A 24,611-nucleotide genomic window follows, 5' to 3' on the forward strand; every position below is an offset into this window, starting at 1 on the left:
GGAAATTTCATCATCACTTATCATTTTACTTTCGAGAACACCAGCAATTAAATTTATAAGCGTCAAGTTTGACAATTCAACCTCAATACGTTTCCATAGTAACCCAAGTAATTTTATTAGGAATTTCAAAGCACCATTTATTTGGGAATAAAATTATCGCGTTTTTTTAAAATCAATCAATATCTGTCGAATTTTAAACGATTTGCGGAAAAATAGTATATTTACCTCGTAGGAAAAGCCACATTCCTGGACTCTGTGTTGCTAAGTCTCGGCTTGCGCCTCGACTTAGCAATCTTCACAGTCGTCCAGGAATGTTAAGCTTTTCCTACCCGGTAAACAATGTACTATTCCGACACAAGTATAAGGTTATAAGGAGTTATATTCTAAATCAAAAAATCTAAGTGTCCGACAAAAATATTGGGGCAAATCCAAAGTCGGACAAAAAATTTAATTTTTATTAATAAACTATACTTTTAAACTATGCTATGGGTTCGTGCATCCCTTATCCTACAACCATTTTTCCGACAAAGGTATTAGGTTACCAATAATTATATTCTTAAACAAAAAATGTAATTGTCTGACAAAAATATTGGGGCAAACGAACAGAAAACTTAATTCATTTGTGCTATCGACGAGGAGGTATTGTCAGAAAAATTTTTAAAACAGGTTTTCTCGGTTATTTTTGAATCGATTTAGCTGAAAATTGGTACACACTCTAAGCACAACATTTAAAAGAGCGTGACGTAGAGTTGTACCCGAAATTTTCCAAAAAAAAATTCCCATAGGAGGAAAAATTTTGGAAACATTATGATCTGAAAATTTGTGTACATACTCCTTGAACAATGATAAATATCGTTTTTTTATTTTTTTTTCTCGAATTAAAAAAAAATCCAACACAAATATCAGGTTATTAGTAGTTATATTCTATATCAAAAAATCTCCACAATAATAGTTTAATTGGAACGTACACAAACATTTGGGGGGTTTAAAGGAACAAAACCCCCATAAAATTTTTAAGTAAATATATTGAAAAAGAAGCCACATCTCGATAAAGACTGCCTTAGCAAAAAAATACTAAGAGGCAAAAAAGTTTTAAAAACGTTGTGTTTAACTAATGGTAACAATAATGAATTAATTGGCACGTACACAAAAGTTTGGGGGGGGGGGGGCGGTTTAAGGGAACAAAATCCCCATAATTTTTTTATGGGGTGGACAAATTTCACTATAATTTTGTTTTAAGATGTTCCTGCCATAAGAATGATACATGTCCATTTTCAATAAACAATCTCTAATAGTTTTCGATATATTGAAAAAAATCGATTTTCATTTTGTAATTTCAAAGGGCTGTAACTTTTTTTACGAGCACATTTGTACTAAGGTAGTTAGGTTCAATCGAACTATTTTTGACCCCAGAATGTGTGGTATAATTTATGACTAATCTTTTCGGGACACCCTGTATAATAAAGTTATAGTAAAGAGAAATAAAAAAAGGTCTTTTGCGCCTGGCACCAACAATTTTGATGAATTCGCGCACATTTACATTCACTTCTAATCGCGCCTAAAGAAGTATAACTTCAAAAAGTTACAAATAAATGCAACTTAAATGATCTAAACACACTAAGAACTAACAGAATAACATTTGTATTTGCCCCCCAGCCGCCATATTAATTTAATTTTAACAGAATGTTGGAATGCACTATCTTCATTTTATTTTAACAATTTTTTACAAAGTTTTTGTTTGCGATGTTATTTACTTTAATATTTTTCAGTAATTAAATACTTTTAACACTCAAACAATTTTTCATTTCAAATTAAATTTTAAAAAGTTAATTTGGCAATCATTATTGTTTTGGCAGTAAACTGACTAATTTAACATGTGTTGTTTCTATTTTTAGCCAAAAAGGATGAATAAAATATTCGATGAGTCCCCCTATGAAACTACATTAACAGTTTTCAATGCCACGAAAAACGATAAAGGGGTCTACACATGCATTGTATTCGACCATCACCAGCACCAGAATACTAGTAATATAACAATAACTGTTCTTGGTAAATATACAAAAATACATAATTTTTTAATTCACCTTCTTATCTTGCCGTTATAGACATTAAGGGCCAAACCAGGCGGGCCACTCTGCAGCGCTACTCTGTGGATCCACAGAGTGGCTGAAACAGGCGATTTTCTAGCGCCGGCAACTACTCTGCGAAGTGGGTCGTTTGGAAGGGTGCGGCGTTTAATGTAATAAGTGAGAGAAAAAAGTAAGCTTTTTCAAATGATCAAAAACTTGCCGGCTAATAATCTTTTAAAAAAGTTTGTTCGTCAAATTCGGTGTTTGTAATGTCCGTAGTTTTAAATATTTTATAAAATTTCTACCCTTTTGAAAAAATACCAATAAACTCCATAAATGGAATTAAGAAGAACCGGACAAAAGCACCTATATCACAGAAAGAAGCACATAAAATATTAACCAGCACATCTGATCTGGTATCCTACAGCCGTAAAATAGTTTGATGCAATTTTCAACACAAAAAACACACACACAAATAGTAAGATTCCTATTACAACTGAGTGAACGAGGTCGATGATGACATTAATATATTATGTAAAGATGTTAACTTGCTTTAAATACTTGATGGATTCGACCGCTACTTGATGGAAGTTCATTTTATCTAACAATAAGATACTGAAAACGTTTGTTTTCTATACTTCCACAAAATTTATTACAACTATGTGACTACAGCTGTTTCGACAGAGTGCCTTTCTCAAGTGATATAGTTTACAATTTATTTGCCTTTTTAAGTCTTTAACTGAAGAGGTTGAGGAGTGGGGAACTGTTGGTCTCGAGTTGGTCATTCAGCATTATATCCGTATTTTTCATTTTATTAATTTCCATAGATTCTAAAAAAGATAGCTTAAGGCCTTTATTTTGAATATGCACAATTTGAAACTTTTCATTGAAAGAATGATTATGATCTAGAAGGTGAAGTGCGTATGTAGAAGTGTCTGTTTTTCTATTATTGAAAGCCCTTTTGTGTTCTGCTATCCATTTGTCAAAGGTTCTGCCAATTTGACCGATGTAAGTTTTCGAACAGTCACCACACGTTAGTTTGTACACACCACTCTTAGTTTCTTTCTCTTTCGGCTTTCAACAATAGAAAAACAGACACTTCTACATACGCACTTCACCTTCTAGATCATAATCAGTCTTTCAATGAAGAGTTTCAAATTGTGCATATTCTAAATAAAGGCCTTAAGCTATCTTTTTTTAGATCTATGGAAATTAATAAATTGAAAAATACGGATATAATTCTGAATGACCAACTCGAGACAAACAGCTGCCCACTTTTTGAGTTAAAGACTTAAAAAGGCAAATACATTCTAAACTATATCACTTGAGAAAGGCACTCTGCCGAAATAGCTGTAGTCACTTAGTTGTAATAAATTTTGTGGACGTATAGAAAACTAACGTTTTCAGTGTTTTATTGGTAGATGTTAACTTGCAACCCTCTTTTAACTGATATCATATCGTTTTGTTTTCTACAACAAACAATAAAACCTTTTTTTGGCAGAGGATGGGATCCCACTATTTAACATAAATAAACAAACAAGATTGTATTTGTTTTGTTTAGTTCAATGATGGATTCAAACGAGGAAAGTCTTCTTTCTTGTCAGAATGTATAATAAAATGTAAATATAAATAAAGAAAACACTGCTTACCGGATTTATTCTTTTCGATAGGGCTACCTTCTTTAGGAACAAAAAATTCAAAGATCTGGCCCGACGAAAACCTTAATTTAGTGGAAGTGTCTCAAAGTGATAATTTATTACATTTATTACTATGTACCATAACATTTTTAGTAACAATAAGTCATTACCTATGTTTGACAATATTTTCAATTTTACAATAGAACTGATTTATGATTTGGTACAGTTTTATAAGAAAGAGATATGAATGGAGTAAATTTACGTAGGGCAACTATTTCTCAGTCTGGTGAAATGTGGCAGATTGCTCGAAGAAAGAGGATTACTGGAACTACTTGCTACAGTGCGTACACATACAAACACCGGCAAAATTAGCCGAACACCTTAAAAATGGGACATGTTTGATGTCTCGAATTTCCTAAACCTGATGTCCGATTTGAGTGATTCTTTTAGTATGTTATAGCCTTCTTATTTAAGAATATCGGTGTAATAATATTGTTGCTAGACAGGTAAATGTAACACATTTATGGGTGATGTTCAACATTGGAGGACCCAAATCCGAAAGGAGGAGGGCCTTGCACGGTGTTGTGCAGTCGATCGCACAGGACTGTGTCTGCCGCAGCCTTGTGGGCGATTACTGGATGTGTTCCCCTGCATGTGTTGGTAGTAGAAAGAAAAGAACTATATGAGAGAAGAAACCTTCGGCTTACTATGGCCGAGAGAAGACAGGAAAGGGAAAGGTCAATTGAAAGATGGCAGGAAGAATGGAACAACACGGAGCAGAAGAAAGAAAAGGAGGAAAAACAGCTGTACCAACGATAGGGGTGAGAGGGAAATATATTGTAAGTAGAAGGTAAAGGGAATAAGTTTTGATGAGAGGCGAATAGGTGAGTTAGATTGTATGAGACAGACTGTGGTAAAGAAGCTCTAAAGAAACCCAATTTTGGGACGAAAAAAAAGGGGGAAACGGGGAAAAGGAAGGGCCTCCTTGCATACAGTCTATGGATAAATGAAGGTAAAGTGCTTCGGAAGCGATGTCGACCTTGCAGCGGCCATTACGCTTTCGGAGCGCTGGATGACAGAGTGGGGTTTAGCAGGTAGGCATTCGGCGTAGCCTCGGCGACGATAGGGCGTTTTTAAAGTACCTCGGGAACTATCGCTGGGCTACGAAGAATGAATCCTGCACTTAGGTCAGTCAGGTGGCGTTCTGGACTAAGATGTCTTTTGAAGATTCCAGACACCCACTCTTTAAAGATGAAAAAAAGGCTAACCGTGCCTTACGCTCAGCTTACGAAACATACGCGTTGCACCATTAAGTCTTAGATCGATTTTCAGCTTGTCACAATGGATTTCCACGTGGATTGCATTTTAAACTTATTAGTTAAGACGTGATAAGATAGACGTGCCCTATCTATAAGCTAAGCTAGAGCTTAAGATTTGTTGGTACAACCAGGCATTAGAGTGTCACCACGCTTTGACAAGGGCTTAAGGAATGAGGAGAAGGACCGGCTTCTATAGGTCTAGTGGACGGATACTATACATTCATGTTTTTAGAGACACTCGGTAGTCCCCAAAAAGTATTGCCGCATGCGAACCGATGCCTCGCAGTTGTAACTGAATTTACTAGTATCGAAACGGTATAACAATGTATCATTAAAAATAATTTTTCAATTCGGAATCAAGCTATCAATATCTACATACTCGATCCCAGACCGACAATCGCTCAATACGCGATTACCAACGAAGCAATTCCTCAATTCAGAATTGCTCCGCTGCTGGCTTCGATTGACTACGTCTCAGCCCAATTGGTATCCACCAGCTCACTTTACTAGCTTAACCAGAGACAGAGTCTATTAGCTCGATACGCTGCAAGACTCACTGCTGTTTCTCTATGGTGGTACGGGCGTTGAAACCCCTGATGATGGGGTTGATTAAGTTGAAACACTAATTACCGGAATATATTTATTTAAGTCACCATGTACGGCAGTAACTAGTTGGTGTAAGAGATAGACAACGACTCTACTCTCACCACGTCGGTTTCTGAATAATGAATAATCTCTTTCTTTACTTTCTCTTTCTATCTTATCTATAAGTAAATCTAAATTGTTTGTTATGATTGACATACTTGAATGTGACCGTGAATTACTAATAGCAGTATAATTGCTGACTTCGGTGTTTTCAAAATGCGTTGCCTAGATTACAAAACCAATGTCACCCATTTACGAAATCCAAACAATGCATGTAAATAATATTTGCTTAAGACTTTTAAAAATTAAATCGATATGGATTAACTCTTATATTTTGGATGCTAATATAAATCCTTTACAACTCGTTCGCTTGCCTTTATACTCTTGGCCGGCCACTTTTCTCTTAGTCTAGTCGCAACATAGAAGGTCCCGTGGACACTCAGTTCATAGTTCGCCGCGATTTGATGGTGGTATTATAGTTTTTTTGGGACACTGAATCCAATGGAAGTGGTCTGGAAGCCCAAATGTGGTGCGTTTAATTGTTATTAACAAATTATGTTAAAATTAGTTGTTTTTCAGGAATTATTAGAAGCCAGGTAAATAAATTGATAGTGTTAAGGTCTTCTCTGGTGTATTTTTGGTCGCTGAATCGAATGCGGCCATTCGCGATTACTCAAAATATGTTCTTATTTTGTTAATAACAAAATAATAGTTTATTCGCCGAAAAGATCGTAACTCGCTATCTGCAGCAAGTTTGTAGTATTTTTCATAGTATTTTTATACGCTAAATCGATTGCCGCTAGTCGTGATAGCTTAAACCACGTTCCCACTTTTTTATTAATAAATTATTGCAAAAATAACGGTTTATAGTACGTTCACTCACGGTTTTTGCTCTAAGTTTTAAAAAACCACTTGGATTGACATGAAATTTGGCATACACATAGTTAACATCTCAAACAAAACAAGTTATATTGTGCCCATGTCTGCTTTTACCCTGGGAGTGAGTTTCACCCCTTTTCGGGGGTGAAAAAAGAAACCTTTAAAATAAGTCCGGAAGTGGATAAACCGATTAATTCTAAGCAGCTTTTGTTCCATACAGGTTTTTCACTAAGTCAATACTTTTCGAGTTATTTGGTTTTTTTGTTGAAAAATGAACATATTCACTTGCAAGTAACTCGAAAATTATTGACTTAGTGAAAAACCTGTATAGAACAAACTTTGCTTAGAATTAATCAGTTTATCCAATTCCGGACAAATTTTAAAGGTATCTTCTTTCACCCCCGAAATGCGATGAAACTCACACCCAGGGTAAAAGCACACATCGGCACAATATCACTTGTCTTGATTGACATGTTAGCGACGTGCATGCCAAATTTCATGTCATTCCAAGTGGTTTTTAAAAATTTAGAGCAAAATCCGTGAGTAAACTTACTATAAACCGTTATTTTTGCAATAATTTATTAAAAAAGAATGTGTGTGTACTTTGTACGCACGTAAGAAGTTATACTTCTATTATATGATTTAAACGAAATTAATATACTTTTTATTTATATTTTGTTTAAATATTAAACTAATTTATACTTACTACTTCTCAAACATTTTTATTAGAACGGTGCCAAAAATTAAAATAATAAAAGAATAAAACACACACAAACACATTAAACAAGCCACAAATGATGTCTGAACATTAATTGTCGAAAATTTTTTTAACTAAATACGTATTTTCTGAAAATACAATTATATAATAAATATACTTACAATCATAAAATGTATTAAAAAAAACAAAAAAGAAAGTTTCTATTGGGACTCGAACCAGCGCTTATAAGAGCGGTTGGTATTGGAATTCATTCGCCTTCTCCGCTTAACCACGGACACTATGTGTCATTATTTACGAAGATCGACTAATTAAACGGATTAAACTTGTGATATTTTGATATTTTCAAAATTGATCAAATTATTTTAATTTTGAATTGAAATGATTTAGAATTGAAAAAATACAACAAAATATAGAGTAAAAAAACAATATATTAGGTGAATATTGATAGAAATTTTGATGGTAATCAAATTATATAAATAAAATATTACATACTATGTATTTTGGCAGATCAAATAGGTAGGTTTATACCCATGATACATTAACAATTATTACGTACCTGTTGCTTTTAAAAACTATTTAAAAGTCACTACAATATTATAAACTTTTTTGTTTCTGTCCTCACAACAATAAAACTAATATATTTTACATTTGTTTACCTTTACCTTTACCTCCAAACCACAGCTGCCATATCGGATAATTTTTGACATATGTCATTTGAACATCCAATCAGAACAAAGTTATAATGCGCATGCGCCGGGCTGATAGGTTTTAACATATAAAAAAAATCACCCTCTATCGCCGGTAAAGAAGTATAACTTCAATAACAAGTCGGAACGTGGTTTAAGCTATCACGACTAGTAACAATCGATTTAGCGTATAAAAATACTATGAAAAAGACTATAAACTTGCTGTAGATAACGCATTTCGAGCTTTTCGGCGAATAAACAATTATTTTGTTATTAACAAAATAAGAACCCATTTTGAGTAATCGTTACTAGTCGCATTCGATTCAGCGAGTAAAAATATACCAGGGAAAACTTTAACACTATCAATTTATTTACAGGGCTTCTAATAAAATTCCTGAAAAACACCTAATTTTATTATAATTTGTTAATAACAATTAAACGTACCACATTTGGGCTTCCAGACCACTTCCATTGGATTCAGCGACCCAAAAAACCTATAATACCACCATCAAATCGCGGCGAACTAAAAGTGTCCACGGGACCCCCTATGTTGCGACTAGACTATCTACCTTGGCTGCCTCGGAGTGGGAAGTAGATCGCGCACTGCCTTCACGTCGAAGAATCGAATTGTGTGCGCATTCGATATACACAGAGCATCATTATACAGTTATACAAAAACGTATTGACTGACATTTCCGTATATTCCTCAGTACTCATTACCCTGAAATACATTACATTGTGAGACTGTTATGTTCCGTTAGTCTATCGAGTTCTTCATTACATTCCCATACTAGCCATACTAGGTTCCCATACTTGGTTCAGTTTTAGACCCATGAGTTTATCAGGTAAAACCGGCCACTCACAGTACTGCGGCGTCGTTCAATTTGGTCGAATTCTACTAATTGGCAAAGCTTTTGATCATGTGTGGCCGTGAATCCAACGAAATCGTACAATTTCACCTGTGACACACTGGTCTGTCTACTGCAGTACTGCATAAATTGCAGGAGCGTCATTTGAAATTTTGATTGGGGGGGCAAGCATTATATATATACAATATATTATATTATGATGTAATGATGAAAACTGATGTATTTTTCTGTAAATTTCACTCATTTTCAGAGTCAGGGGGGCAACTTCCCCCCCTGACCCTATCAAATGACGCCCCTGAGAAATTGATATCATTAACGATCTTGCCGAACGACACTGCAGTACCTTGGGGCTTCTTTTCTCGGCTTCATCCCTTTCGTGAGTATATAGTATATGTCCACTTCGAAAGATACTTTGGGTATCTTGGTGTCATATGGTCAAACGTTATTAAGTACGCATAGTAGGTATAGGTTTTTAGAACGCATAGCATCTACAGGTTTAGTCCAAGTAATGAAGCTTAAAATAGGACAAAACCTTGCAATTTTTACAGAATGCATCGATTTGCTTGAAAATTTGTAAATAAGTAGTGGATAGTCCAAGGATCAAAATCTATATGATGTCGAAAGGCGCTTCTACCATGGGGGTGGTTGCCACCCCATCTCGGAGGAGGAAATGTTTTTGACTGCAAAAGTTGATAAATACATTCATTCTAAGTAAAAAACGTTCTATACATTTTTTTGATAAAATTAATAGTTTTCGATTTAGTCGCTATCGAAAGTGTTAGTTTTATATCGAAAAATTAATGTTGTTATAGGTTTTTCGGCTAATAATTCCAACAGTTTTCTTTTTATCAAAACAAATTTACTTAACAAAAATGTACCTTTTGAAAAAATAAACAAAACTCTTTCCTTTAATTTTTTTAAAACCAATATAATAGTAATCGAGCTATACTTACATTATTAAATGTTAGCTCTTCATCGTCAAATGCTAAATACTGTAGTTTTAAAGTCAAAAGAAGGGAAAAATATGCATTTTTCGAGGATAACTTGTTCAAACTAATTTAAAGCATTTTAAAGCTTATTCTAGCTCAAAAATTAAGTGACGTATATTGAAAAGAATGTTAGTCTCTACTTTTTTCAGCGAACAAGTGATCCTAAGCAACCTCCTAATTACCACCCTAATTAAAATTAGTCATTAACCTTATTCGGTCTTCTTTATCTGTATATCATTAATAGGTTCTAGAAGTTTGACCGGCTTAGAATGATTAGTTTTAAAAAAATGGAGTTAGAATCGAATAACTAATTTCTGTAGTTTGACAAAAATGGCCTCTTCTTCAGAATAGAAAGATTAGCATAAGAGATACGAAAAAATGTTTAAATATGAAATTGTAGCTTATTTCATTCTCAAGAAACTGGTTGCCAAGAATTTTTACTATAGTAAAAATTGAGTGAGCTATTGATAATTAAAACTTGTAATAACATGCAAAAACCACCTTTACCAACCCTTTCAAGGTCACCTCTTTTTGCGACTTAGGATTTTAAAAATATATAATATTAACAGGCGTATAGACCTTACAAAAACCTACAAAATTCTTTTTTAACAAACTTTCTAAGATAAACAACTGAAAAGTTACGGTTAATAAATCAATATATTTAAAAAAAGGAGAAATCCAATTGGAAGCATAATAATGTAAGTTAGCGGTGTTTTTAGTCATTCGCCTTATTCATTCTTCTTTATTTATGTCTTAATAGATTCTAGAAGTTTGACTGGCTTAGAAAGATTAGAATTTAAAAAACTGGAGTTAAAAGAGAATAACGAATTTTTGTAGTTTGGTAAAAATGCCGATTTCTTTAGAATAGAAAGATTAGCATCAGAGATACGAAAAAATATTTAAAAATGTAATTGTAGGTTATTTAATTCTCAAGAAGTTGGTTTGAAAAATTTTTTTCTGCGGCAAAAATTAAGTGAATCGTAAATTAGTATATTATTGAAAAACACTTATTTTTTCGATATAAAACTAACAATTTCGATAGCGAATAAATCAAAAACTATCCATTTTATCAAAAAAATATATAGAACATTTTTTGCTTAGAATGAATGTTTTTATCAACTTTTGTGGTCAAAATATAATAAAAAATGTCCACCCCCGGGATGGGGTGACAACCGCCCCCATGGTAAAAGCGCCTTTCGGCATCATAGAGATTTTAATCCTTGGACTATCCATTACTTATCCTTAAATTTTCAAGCAAATCGATCCATTCTGTAAAAATTGCCAGGTGAAAAGCTTCGGTTCCTGGACTAGTTTGTTTGTGAATGTATTTATGTGGGAACATGATTATACTTTTATCGGCAATAATTTTTAATAATATACTTGATGGCACGCTATTTTTTTAGATAAGAATTTTCAGGATATTGTTATGAGGCCAGATACTGAGCGTATAGACACAAAAGCAGGGAAAGATCAAGTTACGTGGGTTGTAGAGGTATGGGGTCATCCACAGACAAAATTTACTTGGTAAGTAGATTTCGCGGTATATATAGCCCTAGTCTCATTTAAAAAAATTATCGATTACGTCATCACGCCCAGACGGATGACGTTACGTGTACGATATATATGACAAAAAATCCTAATCTAGAAATAAACAATGTGTTTCATTTAAAATAAGTACGTTGTCACTTGAATTTTTTAAGAGAACAATCTAATATTTTGATCACCCTGTACACAGACAGGTATAGGAAACCCTAACAGAGACTGAAAGTTAAGTAAATTTTCCAGATAGTAGGCTAATAAAATACAGGGTGTTTTATTTAAAATAAGTACCTACGTTATTACAGCTTGATTTTGTAAATACAACAATGTTATATTTTAACCACCCTGTACAAAATTTTGTTACAATAAACATCTGTTTAAATAGACTGAATAGCATATTATTATGGTCCAAGAAAGATTAATTTTTGCTAAAACCTTACATTTTTATAAAAATTGAAATAAATCAAAACACTCTGTATTTAGGTATACGGATCCATTTTAACAGTACTCCTTAGTTTTTAAGGGCAATTCAAAAAACAATGTCATCAGGCATGGGGTGATCTATAAGAAAAAATATAATATTACTAAGTACTTCTAAAATGGTATCTTTGGATGGTGAAATGATAGTAAAAAACTCTTTCTCTTTCTTTCTCCCCTTCCTTATACCCTTTCAGGTGTCGGATTTGGGTTTAATTTAGCTACATATTCACCCATCTCTTCCATTCTTTTCGGTCCTGTGCTATTAGTTTCATTTCTTCTAGCGTTTTCTGTTTGATTTTTCCTGCTTCTACTATTTGCTGTATCCATTTTTTCTTCGGCCTGCCTTTTTTCTTTTTTGTAATATTCCTTGTTTCGTGAATTTTCCTTGCTAGTCTACTAGGTTTCATTCTCATCAGATGTCCATACCAGTTTAATTGCCTCTTTATTATTTTATTCATTATTGGTTCCTGTTTAGTTATCCCTCTTATTGTCTCATTTCTTATTCTATCCCATTTGGTCTTTCCGGCTATAGCACGTAAATGTCTCATCTCAATTGCATTTATCCTACTCTTATGCTTTTTCTGTAAAGTCCAATTTTCGCTTGTATACAGTATCGTCGGTATCACAATCGTATTATATATTTTAATTTTTGTTTCGTGGGACAATTCTTTTTTCCTCAGAATTGGCGCTAGTGCGTAGTACAGTTTATTTGATTTTTTAGTTCTGTTTGTTATTTCGAGGTCTATTTTCCCATCATTGGTAATAATACTTCCAAGATAATCATATGCTGTAACTATTTCCAGTTGAGTATTTTTGCATTTTATAATTACTTCATTTTCTTCCTTTTCGCCGATGACCATTATTTTACTTTTCTCGATGTTTATTTCCATTTTTAATTTCTCTATTTCTTCTGTCCATATATTTATGAGTTTTTGCATTTTTGTCACTGAATCTGCTATAAGGACTATGTCATCCGCATACAATAGGGCTTCTATTTTTATTGGCTGTAATCTTTGGTATCCTATTGTTGTCTGTATTTGGTTCGTTCTTTCTCCAGTATTTCTAGTCAATTCATTCATGACTATTATGAATAGTAGCGGACTAAGACTGTCTCCTTGCTTGATACCTCTTTCCCAATTGAATTCTTCAGATCTTTCTCCTGCTATCTGTACACGTCCTTTTACTACTCCGTATATATTTTCAATTATTTTTATCAGTGTACTTGGTACTTTCATGTTCTGCAAGCATTTCCATATAATTTGTCTTTCTATAGAGTCGAATGCTGCCCTTAGATCTATGAATGCTAGAATGAGCTTTCCCCCCGAGTCAATACTTCTTTCTATTATATTTCTAATGATGTAAATGTTATCGTTTGTCTGTCTTTCTGGTCTAAACGCTGCTTGTTCTTCTCCCAGTTCTTTTTCTACCTCTTGTCTTAGCCTCTTCTCTACTATTTTCGTGTATATTTTAAAACATACCGATGATAAACATATTGCTCTATAATTTTCGCAGTTGACGTGTTCTCCCTTTTTGTATATTGGCACTATAAGGTTACTTTGCCAGTCTTTTGGGATTTGCTGCTTTTCCCATGCCTCTTTGTATATTTTCAACAACCAGTTTATTCCTTCTTCTCCCATGTACTTGACCATTTCCGGGTCTATGTCATCATCTCCTCCAGCTTTACCTATTTTTACGTTTGATACTTCCAATATTACTTCTTCTCTATTTATTTGCTCTAATTCTTTGTTCTCGTTATCTTGATATGTTTCATTTCTATTATCTATTATTGCATTTCTAAATTTGTTTTCATAGTATTCTTTCCATACTTTAGCTTTTTGTTCTGGAGTTGTTTGGATTTGGTTTGTTGTATCCCTTACGGCTGTTATTTCTTTATGTTTTCCTTTCTTCATATGTCTGATTGTTGTCCAGAAGCTTCTATTATTTGTTACATAGTTTTGTTGTAATTCTTCTCCAAACTCTTCCCACGTTTTTGTTTTTACTTGTTTTATGGTGTTTTTCGCTAATCGTCTCAGCCTTTTGTATTCATCTTTATCTTCTTCCAGTTCGGTCTCAATGTATTTTTTCCATGCTATTTTCTTTTTCTTCACTGCTGTTTTAACTTCATTGTTCCACCATCTCGTTCTTTTATGGAGTTTGTTATGTTTTCTGATTCCACATATTTCTGTTGCTGTAGACTTTATGACTACTTTGAAGGCGTTCCATCTTTCTTCCAGTGTCCATGCCTCTTTTTGGTTTTCTAGTTGTCTTAATCTTCTATTTGTTTCTTTTTTGTAATGTTCGCGCACCTGTTCTAATTTGAGCTTATTTACTTTTACTCTTTGGTAATCTTTTCTTTCCACCTCCTTTATTTTTCCATCCTCGAGTTTTGCAGTAACCATCCTGTGCTCTGTAGCTAGTTCCGGTTCCTTTTCAGTTAAGACGTTATGTATTTTATCTTCTAGGTTTATCGTATAAACTATGTAATCTATCAAACTTTTCGCTCTTCTCTCTTCCGCCACGAACGTATATTTGTCTTCGATGTTTTGGTTTGTAAATGTGTTTCCTATTAGTAGGTCATTTGCTTGGCAGAAATCTAGCATTTTGACACCATTCCTGTTCAAACATTCCTCTCCGTATTTTCCAATGCATCCTAATCCTTTGTTGACATCCTTGCCCACTCTTGAATTCCAATCTCCTAAAATTATGATTTTCTCTCTCGATTCTCTTAATTTGTCTAGTGCTCTTTGGAGTTCATTGTAGAATTCTGTCATCGTTTCTTCATCTCTGCCTTCAGTTGGTCCATATAATTGTATGAATCCTATTTTGTCTTTTAGGTCCATTTGGATTGTTATAATTCTAGATGATAATGTTTCATAGTGTGTTATTCTTGGTTCTAGTCTCTTATTTACTATTATACCAACTCCTTCCTTTGCTCTTTGTCCCTGCGGTACTCCTGAATAATAAAGACTATATTCCTCATTTAGATTTATGTGCCCTCCTCCTACCTTTTTTGTTTCACTTATTCCCATTATTTGGATACCCATTTTTTCCATTTCTTCAGTTATTTCTATTTCCTTTCCATTTAGAGAGGTCACGTTCCATGTTGCTATTCCTATTTGTTCTGATTCTTCATTTACAAAACTAGTATTTGATTTTCCATTATTGTTATTACTACTACTACTACTACTATTTATACTACCTATACTACCAATATTTCCACCACCCATCCTATTTCTATTATTATGTTTAACATTTGAACTCCTAAACCTAATCTTATCACTAATCGAGTCTATACTTTTATTTTCATTGTCCAGTGTATTCGTAATTTCCTTGTTTTCTGATCCTTGTCTGGCATCTACTTCGTCTCTTCTCTGTCGCTCTGCTAGTTTTTTGGACTCGCTACCTCCACTACCTTTTCCTCATTGTAGTTCCATCTCCATTCCTTACCATCCACTGTAATTTTGTTGTACCCAATTTTCACTGTTTTTCCTTTATCTCTCATTTCCCTTGCTTTGTCTCTTAGAGATTTCATTTTTTCTCTCTCTTTTTTTGTAAGGTCCTCTGTTATCCATATTTTCTTGGGTTCAACATTCTTTAGTTTGTTCCTATTTCGTAGAATGGCTGTTTTTTCTGTTTCGTTTCCTAGTTCTATTAAGCATGTTCTTATTCCAATCTTACATGCTCTTTTAATATTAATATTTACACCTAAATGTTTTCCAATCATATTTGTTGCTCTTTCTTTCAGTGTTGCTGAATCGTCAGTATCAATTTCTAACCCACTAATAATTAAATTATTTTTCCTTTTGTCTTTGTCCATTATTTCTATTGTTCGTTGGAGTTCTTTTATATCTTCTGTTATCTTTTTATTTTCTTTTTTAAACAATTCATTTTCTTCTATCAAATCTTGTCTTTCCTTAGTCCATTCATTTTTCATTTTTTGGATTTCTAGTTTTATAATATTTATTTCTTCATTATTTTGTTTTATTTCTTCTTTTAGTTCTTTTATATCACTTCTGGTCTTCTTATTTTCTTCCTTCATTTCTGTTTTTAAGTTATTTATTTCTGTTTTAATCTCCTGCTTCAGTTCTGCTAATATGTTCTTTATTTCATCCATTTCTTGCTTTTCCTTATCGTCTTTTTGGGGTGGTGTTCTTATTGTTGACTTACTTTTCTTAAATGCTTCCTCTTTGTCAAACGAATTATCATGCTCCGGTTTGCTCCTTTTATTGTTCATTCGAGTGGGATTATACCCGTAACCTTATTTTGTTTAAAGTTGGCGTCAGGCAGTGTCTTCCACCCTATCCGTTCAGAGAAAAACACTACCTACCTACTTTAATTTAATTTATCTTCCACCTGATTAAATTTTCCAAAGCCGTCCCTGACTTTTATATTTAATTTTGCTAATCGGCTGGTCTTAATCTATTCTCGACAAGTTTTTTGTTCTTGATTTATTTTATTTAGTTTTTGATTATAATATGCTTAAATATTAGGTACTGGATTTTTGATTTTATGAATATTAATCTAATAGGCATGCATTAACTTACAGTTTTTCTGAAGGCTTTTGCGTTGTGTCGTACACTGCACTTTCCTTTAACTATTAATCTTACTTTTAATATTTTATTATTTGTTTATACCACTTAATTTTTGATTTTTATGAGAGCTAAATTTTTCACGTTGTTCACTTTCGATTTCCAGGACCGGACTGATAGTAAAAAACAATAGTTTTAAGTACCTACATAGGATCGGTATTACAGAGTAATGGAGAAATAAATCGAGATGCATGCAGTAGAATTAGGGCTGGCTGGATCAAGTGGAAAGAAGCGAGTGGTGTGTTGTGTGACAGAAAAATTCAAATGAAGCTGAAGGGAAAACAGCCAGCAAATGGACCTAAAAGAAAGAGGAACAACGAATGCATGTGGCGGAAATAAGAATGCTTAGATGAATAAGTGGAGTGATAAAGAAGGATAAAATTAGAAATGGGTGTATTAAGGGAAGTCTAGCTGTAGCACCAATTGATGCCAAAATGAGAGAGCATAGATTAAGATGGTTTGGTCATGTTCAACGTCGAGACGTTAATCACCCAATACGAAGAATAGCTGAAGTGCAGATTCCTGAAAGGAGTAGGAGAGGAAGTCCAAGGAAGACCTGGGGGAGACGATAAGGCAGGACATGTTGGTAAAGGGGATTAACATTGATATGACCCAAGATAGAATTATGTGGAGAAATGCAATTAGAGAAGCCGACCCCGCATAGGGATAAGGCAAAGAGAATGATGATGATGACTAAGGGTTTGTTCACTACGGAGAGCAATGGATTGTCTCCTCGTCTAGTATCTATTATTGTCGTCCCCCTTCGTATTTACTCAGTGTTTGTTGCACGACAGTATATTTGGTATTGGATACATGGGTACGATACAGGCTTGGCGCCTCGTAATGAACACAACTTAAGTACTCCTTTATGAAGCACCATGTATGATTCACACTATGTTTAAATTGTAGTGTATATTTCTCTGGAAAATGTTATTTTAAATATTAAGTCGTATTCCGTACTAAGACCGAGTCGAATAAGATGGACCACCCTGTATATATGTATAGATACTGAGGGGCAAAATTAAGGAATAAATGCATTTTTTTGGCATCTATTTTATATCATACTAGTGATGTTATCCATCTGGGTGTGAGGACGTAATCGAGTTTTTTTTTAATGTTAACAAAGGGCATGTGCTAGCAGATTTGAAAGAATATTCAATTCCCTATGCATTAATTTCTTGTCAGAACATATTTTAGATTGTTTGAAATCGAAATATTTACTTATAGACCAGGGCGCATCTGTAAAAATATTAGTACATTAGGACGTTATGAGGTGACTCATATTTTGTTGCAGAAATTGCTTGGAAATAACTCATATAATAATATTTGAGTTATACTCCCACTCAAAAACGTCCGGAACATTGTTTAAATAATCAAAATGTAAAAAAATGAAGGAAAAATTAGATTTTTTTCTTCGTTTTTTGATTATAACTTTGAAAGTTTTCATTTCTGAGAAAAGTTATACCAATATAAAAGTTGCGCAATTAAATTTCCTACAGTATGGGATTCATTAAAAATTTTAAAACTTGTCACCCTTGTTGCAAAATAGCAATAATTGCGAAAAACGATAAAAAAACAAGTATTCGCATTTTACGTTTTTCAACCATTTATGCTAGACTTAGGACTTTCATATTTTACCAAAAAAAACTTTATGATATAAGAAAACAATACTGTAAATTTCATTAAGATCGGTTACATAGATTTTGCAAAATAAATTTTGCAATCCAGCTTTTGAAAAAAAAATAATTTTTCCAAAATCATGCAGGACTGAATATAAAGCAGACAGCAAGTTTATTTTTTACATATAGAAGAATACCGTACCTTTCATTTGCAATTTGCAAAATTAATATCGGTTAACCAGTACGGCGTTAGGAATTTTTTTAAATACACATTTTTTTTTGATGCTACGCGCAGGACAGCGGATAGTTTACTCTGATTGGACATTCCAATGACCTTTGATAATTAATGATTGACAAATTTTAATTTTTAGTACATTTCGATATAAATAAATAAATTTGTTTATTGCAAAATAAAAACACATGCTCTGTCCTTTGAAATAACACTTTTTTGGCAAAAACTTTCTTTGTTCATATATTTTAAGTTAGAGAATAAAAGTTTATTATTTTTAAACATATGCAACTGTTTAAACAATATTTCACAAACAATAATCAAATTAGTTTGATTTTTGTGGAATTAAAATATTAAAATACAACAAAATATCTCTCTCTCTCGTTCCATCGCTCCTTGTGGAGTATTGGGCGCTTATGCGTTTCTTGGCCAAAAGTGTAAGATTGCTGTCTGGCCGGGACAGCGCATCTTCTTTTGTTTTTATTCTCTGGATAAATTGTGAACTAATTCCCTCCACTCTCTTCTATCTTTTGCTCTCTTTTTGACTTCGCCCCATCTTAGTCCAATTTTTTCGTGTTCTCTCGTTGTTGTTCTTTTCCAGCTGTTGTCTGGTCTGCCCCTCTTTCTTTTCCCCTCTGGTTGGTATTCAAGTGCTTGTCTTGCTATGCTGTTTTGGTCTTTCCTTAAAGTGTGGCCGATCCATTTCCATTTTTTTTCCTTGACTGTAGTAGATACGTTAGTTTGCTTTGTCCTTTCCCATAGTTCTGTATTAGTTATTTTATTTGGCCAGTATATTTTCAGGATTTTTCTTAGAGATTTGTTTACAAATGTTTGTAGTTTTTTAGTTGTATTTTCGTCCTGTTTCCATGTTTCTGCTCCATAGAGCAGTATACTTTTAATGCAACTGTTAAAGATTTTAATTTTTGTTGTTTCCGATATTTCGTTTGTTTGCCAAATTTTATTTAAAGCGTTGAATGCGTGTTGCGCCTTTGTTATTCTCGTCTGTATATCCTTTTTACACCCCCCGCTCCTTTCCATGACAGATCCCAGATATGTGAACTTGTCTACCTCTTCTACTTCTTTACCGTTTATCATTATTTTATTATTTGGATGGTTATTATTTTTTAGAAGTTTAGTTTTTTCTGTGTTTATTCGAAGTCCGATCGTGTCGGAGTACTGTGCCAATTTGTCAATTTTTGCTTGCATATGATTTCGGTGTTCAGTTATAAGGCAGATGTCATCTGCAAATTCGAGATCTTCTAGCTGTTTGAAAAGGTTCCACCTGATGCCTGTTCGATCGTCGATTACTTTCCTCATTACCCAATCTATCATAATAAGAAATAGGGTAGGGGATAGTACACAACCCTGTTTGACTCCACTTTCTATGGATATTTCTTCTGTTACTTCACCTGAATGTTCTAGTTTGGCTTTGTATCCTTCGTAGAAGAGTTTAATAAAGTTTATGATTTTTTGTGGTATCCCATATAATCTAAGGATTTTCCACATCTGTGCCCTATTTACACGGTCAAAGGCCTTTTCGAAGTCGATAAAACTCACATCTATATCTTTATTCCATTCATTTGTTTGTTCCAAGATAATTCTAAGGGTGCAAATGTGATCAATAGTGGAATGGTTGGAACGGAAGCCTGCTTGGTTGTTTCTCAGTTTTTTATCTAGTTCCGGCTTCAATCTTTCCAAAATGATTTTGGTCAGTACTTTGGATGTGGCACTTAGTAGTGTTATTGCACGCCAATTGTTGCATTTGCTCAGGTCTCCTTTTTTGGGTATTTTTATAATCAATCCCTCTTTCCACTCCTTTGGCAATTCTTCGTCCGTCCATATTTTATTCAAAAGTGTATGTAGCATCTCTACTGACTGCTCGGTGTCTGCTTTTATTATGTCAATGGGTACATTGTCGATTCCTGCGGCTTTGCCATTTTTTAGTAGTTTTAGGGTGTTTCCAATTTCTTCCATTGTAATTTCTCCAATATTCATTTCTAGCTCTGGTGATTCTACTTCATCTTCTATGATTTGAGTTATTTCATGCTTAGCATATATCTCTTGGAAGTATTCCTTCCATCTTTGTATTATTTCTTTCTCATTTTTTTATTCTATTTCCTTGTTTATCCTTTACTTCTCGTATATTTCGTTGTGCTTTTCCTGTTAAGTTTCGTATGATTGTATATTGTGTTCGTAAGTCGTTTTCTTTCGCTGCTTCTTCTGATATATTTAGCATTTCATTTATATAGTTTCTTTTATCTTTTCTGGCTTGTTTTTTTACTTCTGCGTTTTTTGCCTTGTATTTCCTTTCAAGTGCCCTCTCTTCTTCCGATCCTTCCTTTTGTAGAATTTCTTCTTTGATCTTTTTTCTTTCTTCTATCAGTAGTAGAGTGTCTTTGGTAATCCATTTTTTATTTTGTCTTCTTTTTAATCCGATTGTTTCTTTTGCTGTATTCATCATCACTTCTTTAAAATATTTCCATGTTTCTTCGACTGACTCTCCAGTTTGTTGTGATACTGTTCGGTTAATTGCCAGTTTCTCACTGAATTTATTTCTTATACATTCTTGTTTTAGGGCATCAACGTTGTACTTGTTTCTTCTGCTGATTTTTTGGTTTTTATCTCTGGCTAATTTCATTTTTAGTCTCGCTTTGATTAGCATGTGGTCTGATCCCACATCAGCACCTCTTAAGCTCCTGACATCTTGCAGCCAGCTTCTCCATTTATATTCAATTATTATGTGGTCTATTTGATTCTTGTATCTCCCTCCCGGTGATTTCCATGTTTCCTTATGTATCCACTTATGTTTAAAGATGCTTCCGCCTATTAAAAGTTCATTTTTCTCACAAAATTCGATTAATCGATTTCCATTGTCGTTTCTCTCTCCGATTCCCTCCTTTCCCATCACATGTTCATGTCCTTTATTATCATTTCCTATTTTTGCATTAAAGTTTCCGATTACTATTTTTATATCTCTTCTATATTTATTATTAATCTTATTAAACGTTGTTTGTAGTTGCTCGTAAAATTCTTCCTTCTCATTTTCGTCGTTTTTATTTGTGGGAGCATATACATTTATTACTATTATGTTATAATATCTTGCCTTCAGTCTCGCCCAAATAATCCTTTCTGACACTGGTTCCCACACTACAACAAAATATAGTGTAAGAAAATAATGTATTAGATAAAGATTGGAAGAAATTTTGGTGGAAATCAACTTGAGTGAATCGAACACCGCTTTCCTACGCGTAGCGCCAAAAATTAATGTTTATTTAAAAAAATTCCTGTCGCTGTGGTAGTTAATGGATTTTAATTTTAAAAATTGTAAATGAAAGGTACGGTATTCTTCTATACGTAAAAAAAATGGTACCTATATGCTTTATTTTCAGTCCTGCAACATTTTGAAAAAATGAATTGTTTTTGCCAAAGCTGTATTGCAAAATTTATTTTGCAAAATCTATTGCACTGATATTAATGAAATTTACAGTATTGCTTTACTATGCTATATAGTTTTTTTGGGTAAAATATGAAGGTCCTACGTGTAGCATAAATGGCTGAAAAACGTAAAATACCAATACTTGTTTTTTTTATGGTTTTTTCGCAATTATTGCTATTTTGCAACAAGCGTGACAATTTTTAAAATTTGTAAATAATCCTGTATTGTAGGAAATTTAATTACGTAACTTTTATATCCGTAAAACTATTCTCTAAAGTGAACACTTTAAAAGTTATAATTAAAAAACGAAGAAAATAATCGAATGTTTCCTTCATTTTTTGACATTTTGATACAATGCTCCGGACATTTTTGAGTGGGAGGATAACCCAATTATTATTATAGAAGTTAATTCCAAGAAATTTCTGCAAAAAAATATGAGTCACCTCTCAACGTCCATCTCAAAACAGATGCGCCCTGGTCTATTATGATAGCTAAGGATGATAGGTTAGAAGCTTGGAACCGGTTAGGGTATTTATGTCACTCTTTGAATGAATTGAAATACTACTCTAGTATCTCGAAGATCAGACGTCTCTACTTTTCGTTTTACAACAAAATTTTTATTTATTGTTTGAAATATATTTTATTTTAAGGTTTAACAATAGAAACGAAACAATACCGGAAAAAAAGGGAAAAAAATATGTGGTTAAAACTACAGCACCAAAAGATTGTGACCCCGACCAAAGAGACCTAATTTCCCTGAAGATTAAGGATATAGCCATCGGAGATTTCGGAACGTACACGTTGATTGGAAGCAATAGAGCCATGGTGAAAAACCGGACGTTCTTTCTGAATGTTACTGGTAAGTTGCACAAACATTTCATTTATGTGTAGTATAAGTCATATACAGGGTGTCCAAAAACTCTACCGACAAACGAAGACAGATTCCTTAGACAATTTTAAGACAATTTAACCCAATTCACTTAGTCCGAAAATGCTTGGTACGAAAATTGGTACGCATATTTATCTTCCAGAGATAAATCGACTACATCCATTGCGAATTTCTAGTACCGGTCATAGGCGTTCGTTTTGGGTAGGGCAACGGTAATTTTATAGCATAACTTTTTTTATAATTTTTAAGCATTTTTGACTCTGAAATATTAATCTGTAAGGTATTCTAGTACTAAAAGGTACTCTTGCTTTAAGTCGATAGGATATACCGTTTTCTAGAAAAAACGATTTGAAAATTTTTCGTTTTGTGAATTTGAAAAAAAAAATAAAAAAAAACTATTCAGAAAAACGAAAACTGGTACGTGTATTTATATTCCAGAGATGAATCAATTTCCTTAATTGCGAATTTTTAGTACCGGCCATATGCGTCCGTTTTGGGTAGGTCGACGGATATTTTATCGCATAATTTTTTGTCTTTAATTTTTAAGCATTTTTGACACTATATTATTAAATTATGAGGTATTGTAGTATTAAAAGTTACTTTTGCTTTAAGTTGGAATACACCGTTTTTTTTTGAAAAATTTTTTCAATCATTTTCAAATTCAAAAAACGACAAATTTTCCAATCGATTTTTCTAGAAAAAGTGTGTCCTACCGACTTAAGGTAAGAGTAGCTTTTAGTACTAGAATACCTCAGAATTTAATAATCTAGAGCCAAAAATGCTTAAAAGTTAAAGACTAAAAAGTTATGAAATAAAATATCAATAGCCCTACCCAAAACAGATGCCTATGACCGGTACTAGAAATTAGCAATGAATGGAATCGATTTACCTCTGGAAGACAAATATATGTACCAATTTCAGTTTTGTAACTATAACCGTTCTGGAGGTATTTAAGAAAAACTAATTACAAGACGCCACCCTCAAAGAGCTTTTACTCTCTTAGGAAGCATTTTCGGACTAGGTGAATTAGCTTAAATTGTCTTAAAATTATCTGAGGAACGTCTTCGTTTATCGGTAAAGTTTCCGGACACCCTGTATATTCATAACCTTATTCTTAGGCACATCCATAGACTTACCGATATGTACTTAGACCACAGACATCCGATCCATAGACATCTTATCCATAGACATCCGATAAGTACTTAGCCTACAAAAGAAAAAGGAAAATTTTGGAAAAGTGGCGATTTATTTCTCAACATAGTTCTCCTTTTAGCTCGATAAACTTGACCTAGCGATGCTCCAACTTATTCAACCCGTCTGAAAAATACCTTTTCTCGAGGTCTGCAAAATAGGCTTCCGTGGCGGTGATGACCTCATCATTCGATTTAAATTTCTGCCCAGCGAATGTCTTTTTCAAGTTTGGAAACAAATAGTAGTCGCACGGGGCCAAATCTGGAGAAAACGGTGGATGGGGCAACACTTCGTAGCCCAATTCTACCAATTTGGCAATGGTGACGGCGGAGGTGTGAGCCGGTGCGTTGTCATGGTGGAAGAGCACTTTTTTCTTTGCCAAATGGGGAGGTTTTTTCTTCAATTCGACGTCAAATCGGCCCAATAATTCGGCACAATAGGGCCCTGTGATCGTCTTCCCCTTCTCCAAGTAGTCGATGTAGATCACACCTTGTGAATCCCAGAAAGTGTTGGCCATCACCTTTCCGGCCGATTCGGCAGTCTTCGCCTTCTTCGGAACACGTTCGCCAGGTGCTGTCCACTCTTTCGACTGTTATTTGATTTCTGGTGTATACCAGTGAATCCATGTTACGTCGACGGTTATGAAACGACGTAAGAACTCCTTTGGATCACACTTAAATAGCGTCAAACACTGCCCTGAAATGGGATATTTTGTACATCCATGTTCAAGTTCACGAATTTAATCTATGCTTCCATGACGGATCAAGTTTAAAGGGTCCTTACCCTAATATTTTTGTATTTTGGTGGTTAGTGTTCTGTTAAATAATT

At 33.7% G+C, this 24,611-nt stretch overlaps 1 protein-coding gene across 1 annotated transcript in view; it reads left to right on the plus strand.

The window, feature by feature from the left end:
* Positions 1 to 24,611, plus strand: part of LOC126878628 (vascular endothelial growth factor receptor 1-like) — a 52,238-nt gene that overhangs the window by 5,394 nt on the left and 22,233 nt on the right. Inside the window, exons 2-4 of the mRNA XM_050641457.1 lie at positions 1,896 to 2,049; positions 11,215 to 11,335; positions 22,354 to 22,562. Of these exons, the coding sequence (XP_050497414.1) occupies positions 1,896 to 2,049; positions 11,215 to 11,335; positions 22,354 to 22,562 (484 nt within the window). The remainder of the gene's footprint in view (positions 1 to 1,895; positions 2,050 to 11,214; positions 11,336 to 22,353; positions 22,563 to 24,611) is intronic.

Source organism: Diabrotica virgifera, chromosome 1 (assembly GCF_917563875.1).
Source record: "Diabrotica virgifera virgifera chromosome 1, PGI_DIABVI_V3a".
NCBI classification, from domain to species: Eukaryota; Metazoa; Arthropoda; class Insecta; order Coleoptera; family Chrysomelidae; genus Diabrotica; species Diabrotica virgifera.